Genomic DNA, 9,273 nt, shown 5'->3' with positions numbered 1-9,273 from the left:
ATTTTGTATACCATTTTAAGGTTTCATTTTTGTAAATATAGTTAGGGAGCCAAAGGGAGCTATTATATAGAAAGAACATATAATAACTTTTTATTTTTATGTATAAGATTTTTTTTTCTCTAAGGTAGAAGATTTGTTATATGTGAAAGTTAAAAATCTCACCTAAATGGCATGAAATGATATAAGATTAACTTTAACAATCAACCTAATACTTTTTCAATCTTGTAAACTCTTAAAGAAAATATGGGTACACGAAAACACTAAAAATTCAAATTATGCTTTATAAAGGAAATCAATTAAACCTCACAACTTTTATCTGAAATTTACACAGTACGATATGTTATAAATGTAAGGCTTTGAGAAGAACATTGTAAAAACCCGATACCTCATAATCCTGACCAAAACAAAAACAGACAAAATTTAATTTTTTAAAGATAAAAACGGCATTCACTTTTTATGAAAGAGAAGAGGTTTCACCATCCCTGCCAAGATCTTGGGTAATTGTGCAGCAATAACCTCAGACATCATTTCTGGAAATTCAACACTCAGTGCCCGGGACTGGATAAATGTATTCAAGCAGTACAGATGAAGTTGTTTGACAAGCTGTTGGTTTAACAAATGGATAGGAAACATGTAAGAAAAATAATATATTCATATACTATACAAACATGGCAGCTTATTTTTCTAATAATAGAAATACTTAAGATGTTTTTTCTTACCGAACTGAAAACATCTCCCTCCACTTTCTAGCATAATATGTAAAATATTACATACTCATGACAAAATATCCTAATATATAGAAAGATTTAAAGAAATGAAAGTATTCTGTAAACCCACAGGATAACCAAGTGAACATTTTGGTATATTTCAAGGTTTTTTTTTAATACATACTCAGGTATACACATAATATACACACATGCATATATATTTCCATAAATGAAATTATTTTATAGTCTATTTCTTAATCGAGCTTTTTCATATAACAACATATAGACAATATATAGACTCTTCTATTTCAGTACAAACAACCCAGCATAATCCATTTTAATCTAATTTTAATTTTTTCAAATAATTCATGTACATAATTTTGAAAGTCAGCTAGTACTGGAAGACCTATAGCAACAAAAACAACAGTAGCAACAACACAGATGTAACCACTTTAAACTTCTTTAGCCTGTGTCATTTGATATTTATCTGTGTATTTCTAATAAATTTTATTTTCCAAAGTTTGCATTATTGATTAAGTTTCTATTAAATGAGGATTTAGCTCTCTTGTACTATATAACCCCCTCCTCAACTACACACACTTTCTCTTCTCTCCATTCTCTATATAGTTATATCTCAATTATTGGCTAAATCGATATCTAACATTTATATTACAAAGATTTTTATTGTTTCCTGCTGGATTACATTTTCTTTCTTATATGACTTACTTTAATTTTGCTAGGGCTAATCACCTTACGTTTCTGTTTCCTTTGTTTTTTCTATATCACAAAGCCATAGTCATATTTTCTGACAGAACTGTAAAGACTCACTTCAATATGTTCATGCAATTGGTAATAGCTCAGTTCCATTTTTTTCTTGGTATTAGTGTCCTGAAATCCTCTGCATTAGTTAGTGTGCTGGGACACCCCTTTGCATCTCTCTTGGGTTGAATCTTCTACTTTGGCTTACTCCAGTGTTTTGTTGTAAGAAATCCTTCAGGTGCCCTTGAGAAAGTTTGTATTTGAGGTAATCTCTATGAGATCTTGCAAGTCTGAAAATACTTTTATGGTGCCATCATATTTGTTTGATGGTTTGGCTGGTAAAAAACTTGTTGAAGATTTTTCTTTCCTTGAAAATTCTGAAGGTATTGCTCCATTGTTTTCTGGGTTCCAGTACTGCTATTGAGAAGTCCAACATCCTTCTGAATCCTGATGATTTGATGTGACTTATTTCTTTTTTCATTGGTATATTTTATGATACCCTCTTTATTCCAGGTATGCTGAAATTTTACAATGTGCCTTGGTTCAGTTGTGCTGTGCCTGTATACTGGGCCCTTACACTCAGAAAACTCATATCCTTCAGTTCTAGCAACTTTTCTTTTATGATTTCTTACATAATTGCCTCGCCTTGATTTTCTCTCTTCTTTCTTCTGGAAATTACTAACTGGAGAATGGAACCCCATGGATTAATCCCCTAAATTTGCTATCTCTCTACTTTTTCATATCTTTATCTTTTTTGTTATTTTTTTCTGGGTTTCCCTGAGATTTATATTTCCTGAGTTTTATATTTATATTGAATTTTTAATTTCTGCTCTTCTTTAATTATCCAAAAGTGTTTTCTTGCTAAATGTTCCTTATAAAATGTTTTCTATTCTTGTTTCATGGATGCAACATCATTCTTATTTCTCTGAATATCTTAATTTTTTGAAGCTTTCTTCTATTTTCTGCACTCTTGCTTTTTCCTTTAAGTTACATTTTTTTCTGTTTATTTTGCTCTCTGCCTTACATTTTAGAGGCTTTATCTAAATGGCTAATAATCTTGGCTGTCGGTTCATATTCAGCAGTGAGGCCTCAAATTTGACCTGGTGAGTAGAGAGCTTTTTTATGCTTTGTTGTTATTTTAGTGTGGTTTCTGAACACAGTAGTGATAAAAGCTTGTATGCAATATGTCTCGACTAACCCCATATATCTTATTTTATTTACCCAGTTTTGGTGTCAGGTATTTCTAGGGTTTTTTTCCTCTTGTATAGGCAATGATGCATACATATCTTAAATACTTGTCTAATTATTTATTTAAGATAAGCCCTAAAAAGTGGGAATTTGAAAAGCACACAAACTTTAACTACTGCTACATGCTGCCAGATTGTCCATTAGCACTGTTACTGACTTATAACTCCATCCAAAATGGTATGAGAGTCTTATTCTCCACATCCATATCTTTGCTTTTCCTGTACACATAAAATCTTTTCTAGCTTAAGACAAAAACATTTGAGAGCATATTCAGAAAAATGTGTCACAATTCCTATCAACCATTAAATTACTCTCAAATTATACAAATACTAGTAAAAGGATATTTGGGTGATCTACACTAAAAATGAAAAAAGCATAATATAAATTCTGAGCAGTATGATACAGGTTTTTAAAATGTAAGTACAAATATAAATTTGAAGAAAACACATGAAGTAAAATTTATATTTCACATTTAAGAAGTTATAGATATAATTCAGAAAATAATCATTAATATTCTAGAAAACAAAATACTTACATCATGCAAGTTATCAAGAAGTTTCGTAAGTTGGTAGAAACGCTGTGAGCTAGGGACAACTCCTTTTTGCCTCAAACCAATTGCCTTGATGAGCTCTCTAATGTAGCTTGATCTCATCTCTTCAAACTGGCTTTGGCTTCTTAGTCCTTCCAAAGGAACTGCAAGAAGATAATTACAAATGGCAGTTATGTTTAAAAAAGATGACACTAGCAGTTTATAATATAAATTTCTGAGCTGTATAATGATTTATTTTGATTTGCAACTCTAGATACAAACATCTTAAATAGGAAAAGTTTTAGAACATGTAAACTTCTAGTTCTTTTGAAGAATATGATAAGAACAACTAGGTAAGTTAAAGAACATTTCAGCTTACCTATTTTAGAGCTATTAGCATTTGCTCAAAAGAGCACCTGACATTATTCTACATTCCTGTCTAAAATACTTAGTTTGATTTAGTTTACAACTACATGTATGCTGGATCTTTTTTGTCTTTGTCTCCTTCCTGCTGATATGAGAGAAAGCCATTGATATTTGAATTTTCTCTTATATTCAGCCACTTGGTTTTACTGTATTTTATTTATTCATTTATTTATATTTTAAAATCTAACAGCTTTTGTTTGATTTTTTTCTTTCGGTATAAGACAATACTATATTCAAATAATAGCTTCATTTTCTCCTTTCCAACAGTTGTAGCTCTCATTTCTGCCTCATGGTTCAATGCACTGTTTAAGACTTGCAGAACAATATTAAATAATAATAGTAATGGTAAATACCCCTATTTTGTTGCTGATTTTATTGAGAATACCTCTCATTCCTATTATGATGTTAACTGGTAATTTATATATCTACCTCTGAAATCCTTAATTCATACATCCAAATGTTGGGCACAACTTCCTACTCTTATGACTAGTTCTCTTGTTTCCACTACATAGTCAATTTACCTATTGCTTTTCTCCTAAATCTTTTCGGTCCTTCTGTTGTCACTTGTCTGAGATGTCTGGTTGATTTCTTTAGCAACTCTATTACCAGAACTCCCAGTTTCCTTGTTTCCTTTTACTTTGGTCTCACTTGTCCTACAAACAAATCTTCAAACTGAAGTGAAGTTTCTGACTTTTTCTGCAACTACATCCAGATTGCTGAAAGAAAAATCACATAATCTCTGGATTTATGATCTTGACCCTTAGCAATATTTCTATAGAGAAGTGTACTTCATTTGAGCAAAGCCAACCGTATGTGTCCAGCAAAGGGAGATAAATAATCCTTTTTCAAAAACTCCGACTTTATTCCCTCTACCCCAATCAGACCTTGGCTTCCACTTCCTTTGGAAAAAAGACGGCCGCGGATAACAAACTGATAGAAACCAAAAGTTAATTCTTTGGTTTTGAGTTTTCAAGAGCTCACATCCTGAGTATAAAAGGGATTTAGAAAGGTAATCTTGGCAATATGAGATTTTTGCTCCAATTGAAAACTTAACTGTTGTACATACATTTGTATGTATATGCTATGTGTATCTATGATCTTGTCCCTCTACTTCATATGGCAGCTATTTTATTTTTTTTTAATTTACCATTTTAACCTTTTATTACTTTAAAAAAAAATTTTTTTTTTTTTTTTTGGCTGCACCACATGGCATGTGGGATCTTAGTTCCATGCCCCCTGCATTGGAAGCTCCAAGTGTTAACCACTGGACCACCAGGGAAATCCCTATAGCAGCTATTTTAAACATCCATAACTCTTTTTACACTTCCCAACCAATCCTCAAATCTTCCTCACTCTTAAACATGACTATAAAATTATTTTTTCTTCTGATTACTGAAGTACTGTCTTCTCATTGGGCTTTAAAGAGTTGGAAAACTAGTAACCCAAAGCCCTCACTATATCCATCTAAGCGTTTAGGACCAGACTTGAACCAATTATCCTCTTTACAAGAGAAGCGGGCCTAATCCCACACTGCCTCATTCTTTTAGTATCAACACTAACAACATGCTCCTAGGATATGATAATTTAATCACTAGGCTCTCATCCTATGCTCCTGGGATATCTCTGAAAATTATTCTCCTCTCCTACTCTCTTCCTTAGATTTCAGATCTATGGTGAACCAGCTCTCCAAAAAATTTCTATTTCCTTTGAGCTCTTTACATTAATTCATTGTTTTCTTAATTATTACACCCAGCATTACATGATTGGAGAATTTTCTCTCAGATTCTTATTGAGTCCACATGTGGGTTTTTAGGATTTCTTGTAATTATGTTAGTGGCAAATGGGAGAGAGTGAGTGAAGGGCAGTTAGCCAGATGCTATTTTAGATAAGAATACTTTAAAAAAAGAATACTTATTTTTGGTTTAGCTAATTTAAAAATAATGTGTATTCATTGGAAAAATTTTAGAAAATACAGAAAATACATGGAAAATTACAAGTCACCTGAGATCCTACAATCCAATATTTTAGGACATTTCCTAATATTATATTGAGAACATTTACTTATATCATTCAAAATTCTTCAAAAATGAATGTTTTAATTCTCACATAAAATTTCATATCACAAAAATGTGTAGGACATACAATTTATTTAATTGTTTTATCATTTGACATTTGGAATATTTTACTAATCTAAACAATACTTATGATGAATGTCTTATTTTTTATGGATATATTCTTAGAAGTAGAATTATTAGAGTAAAAGGTATTAACTGTCTTAACACTGATAATATACATTTCTAAACTACTTCTTACTAGTTAACTGTTGTGTGCTTTGTAATGAGTATTTTCATTTTAGGTAATCTTTGCTTTTTATAGAGAAAAATAAAATACCATCTCATTTTCACTTCTCTATTAGTGAGGTTGAACAATTTTCTTAAGCTTTTTAGTGATTTTTTTTCTGTTTTCTATTCATTTATAGTGATCTAAGCTGTATTTTAAATATTCTTCTCAGTTTGTGGTTTAAAGCCTAGTTTTAAAATATTTAATCAGTTTTGTAACTTTATTAGGGCAAAGAGTACTGCCCAGGCAATCCAAATTTTGCCATGCTCCAGAGGCAAACACTTTCAATTCTTTCAACTATTTCTTTTGATCTTTCCTTCCATAGCTTTCAATAACATCCTTATAGTGCTGCTCCTTGAGTTTTTATTTTTAACTTTTGACTTTCCAGTATGGAAAATGGGACTGTAGCTCTATTTCCATATTCCAGATCTACTATTACCCCCACACCACAAACACACTCACACACATAGAACTTCCCATTCCTCCTCTTCCTAATATCATTTTCATAATATTGGTTAGATCAATATTCAGTGTTTATTATTTTAGCTATGCAAAATGCTGCTACAGTCAAGTCATATAGCATTTACTATGATTTCTTTTCTTTTCTAGTATAATTTTTTGTTTTACTGAGAGTAAGTAACCATATTGATGGGTGCGAAGTGGTATCTAATTGTTTTTTATTTGTGTTTCTCTAATGACTAGTGATGCTGAGCATCTTTTCGTGTGCTTAATGGCTGTTTGTAAACCTTCTTTTGAGAAATGTCTATCAAGACCTTTATTTATTTTTAAATTGGTTTATTTTTTTATTGTTGAATTGTAGAGGTTCTTTATGTTGTCTGGATATTAATACTTTTACCTTGGCAGACATATGATTTTCAATATTTTCACCAATTCAATGGATTGCCTTTTCTTTGTGTTGTGTCCTTTGATACACGGAAGTTTTAAATTTTGATAAAGTCTATTTATCTTTTTCTTTTGTTGCCTGTGTTTTGGATGTTATATCCAAGAAATCACTTCAAAATCCAATGTCACAAAACTTTCCCTCTATGTTTTCTTCTAAGGGTTTCATAGTTTTAGATCTTAGATTTAGTTCTTTGATTTATTTCAAGTTAATTAAAATTTTTGTTGAAATATAGTTGATGTACAATATGTTAATTTCAGGTGTACTACATAATGATTTGACATTTGCATACTTTATGAAATGATCACCACAATCAGTATAGAAAACATCTGTCACCATACAAAGTTATTACTTACAAAGTTATTATATTACTGGCAATATTACTTATGCTGTATATTACATGCACTGGCTTATTTATTTTGTAACTGGAGGTTTGTACCTCTTAATCCCCTTTACCTATTTTGCCCCCTATCCCCTCCCCTCTGGCAACCACCTATTTGTTCTCAGTATCTATGAGTCTGTTTTCATTTTGTTTTATTTGTTTGTTTTGTTTTTTAGATTCCACATGTAAGTGAGATCACATAATATTTGTCTTTCTCTGAATTATTTCACTTAGCCCAATACCCTCTAGATCCATCCATGTTGTTGCAAATGGCAACATTTCTTTTTTTATGGCTGAGTAATATTCCATTATATATTGCCATATATATATATATGTATATATATATATATATATATATACCACATCTTCTTTATCCATTTATTTATCAGTGGACACTTACATTGCTTCCATATCTTAGCTATTATAAATAGTGCTGCAATGAACAGTGGTATACATATATCTTTTCAAATTAGTGTTTTTGTTTTCTTCAGGTAAATACCCAGAAGTGAAATTGCTGGACCATATGGCAATTCTATTTTTAATTTTTTGAAGAACTTACATACTATTTATCATAGTGGCTGTACCAACTTACAATCCTACCAATGGTGCACAAGGGTTCCCTGTTCTCCACATTCTCGTCAACACTTGTTATTTGTTGCTTTTTTAATGATAAGCCATTCTGACAGGTGTGAAATAGTATCTCATTGTGGTTTTGATTTGTATTTCCTTGATGATTAGGGACATTGAGCATCTTTTCATGTATCTGTTGGCCATCTGAGTATCTTCTTTGGAAAAACGTCTCTTCAGGTCCTCTGCCCATTTTTTAATCAGGTTGTTTTTTGATATTGAGTTGTATGAGTTCTTTGTACATTTTGGATACTAACTCCTTATCAAATATAGAATTTGAAAATATCTTCTCCCATTCAGTAACATGCTTTTTCATTTTGTTGATAGTTTCCTTCACCTTGCAAAGCTCTTTAGTTTGATGTAGTCCCATTTGTTTATTTTTGCTTTTGTTGGCCTTGCCTGAGGAGATAGATCCAAAGAATATTGCTAAGACCAATGTCAAAGTGTATACTGCCAAACATAGGCAATAAAACATATACTGTAGGAATTTTATGGTGTCAGGTCTTACATTTAAGTCTTTAATCCATTTGGAATTTACTTTTGTACATGGTGTGAGAAAGTAGTCCAGTTTAATTCTTTTGCATGCAGCTGTCCATTTTTCTCAACACCATTTATTGAAGAGGCTGTATCTTCATTGTATATTCTTGCCTCCTTTGTCTTAGATTAGTTGATCTTACAAGTATGGGTTTATTTCTAGGCTCTCAATTGTGTTTCATTGATCTATGTGTCTGTTTTTGTGCCAGTACCATAGTGTTTTGATTACTGTAGCTTTGTAGTATAGTTTGAAATCAGGGCTCTTGATAGCTCTAGCTTTGTTCTTCTTTTTCAAGATTGCTTTGGCTATTCAGGGTCTTATGTGTTTCCATACAAATTTTACAATTATTTTTTCTAGTTCTGTGGAAAATGCCTGTAGTATTTTCTTTTTTTAATTAATTAATTAATTTATTTATTTTTGGCTGTGCTGGGTCTTTGTTTCTGCGTGGGGGCTTTCTCTAGCTGCGGCAAGTGGGGGCCACTCTTCATCGTGGTGCGCGGGCCTCTCACTATCGTGGCCTCTCTTGTTGCGGAGCACAGGCTCCAGACGCGCAGGCTCAGTAGTTGTGGCTCACAGGCCTAGTCGCTCCGCGGCATGTGGGATCCTCCCAGACCAGGGCTCGAACCCGTGTCCCCTGCATTAGCAGGCAGATTCTCAACCACTGCGCCACCAGGGAAGCCCAATGCCTGTAGTATTTTGATAGGGTTTGCATTGAATCTATAGATAGCCTTGGGCAGTATGATCATTTTAACAACATTAATTCTTCCAATCCATGAGCATGGTCTATCTTTCCATTTGTTTATGTCATCTTCAATTTCT

The 9,273-nt window shown here is 32.2% G+C and overlaps 1 protein-coding gene across 2 annotated transcripts in view; it reads right to left on the bottom strand.

Moving 5' to 3' along the window:
* Nucleotides 1-445: 445 nt before the first annotated feature.
* PGR (progesterone receptor) overlaps nt 446-9,273 on the bottom strand; it is a 104,697-nt gene continuing 95,869 nt past the window's right edge. For both annotated transcript variants that reach the window (XM_059929372.1, XM_059929373.1), the window contains 2 exons: nt 3,250-3,407; nt 446-603 (listed from right to left, as the gene is read on the bottom strand). In XM_059929372.1, coding sequence (XP_059785355.1) covers nt 448-603; nt 3,250-3,407 — 314 coding nt within the window. In that variant the 3' untranslated portion in view covers nt 446-447. The remainder of the gene's footprint in view (nt 604-3,249; nt 3,408-9,273) is intronic.

Source organism: Balaenoptera ricei, chromosome 8 (assembly GCF_028023285.1).
Source record: "Balaenoptera ricei isolate mBalRic1 chromosome 8, mBalRic1.hap2, whole genome shotgun sequence".
NCBI classification, from domain to species: Eukaryota; Metazoa; Chordata; class Mammalia; order Artiodactyla; family Balaenopteridae; genus Balaenoptera; species Balaenoptera ricei.
The sequence above is the reverse complement of the archived record's forward strand: the minus strand, read 5'-3'. Positions and strand labels throughout refer to the sequence as shown.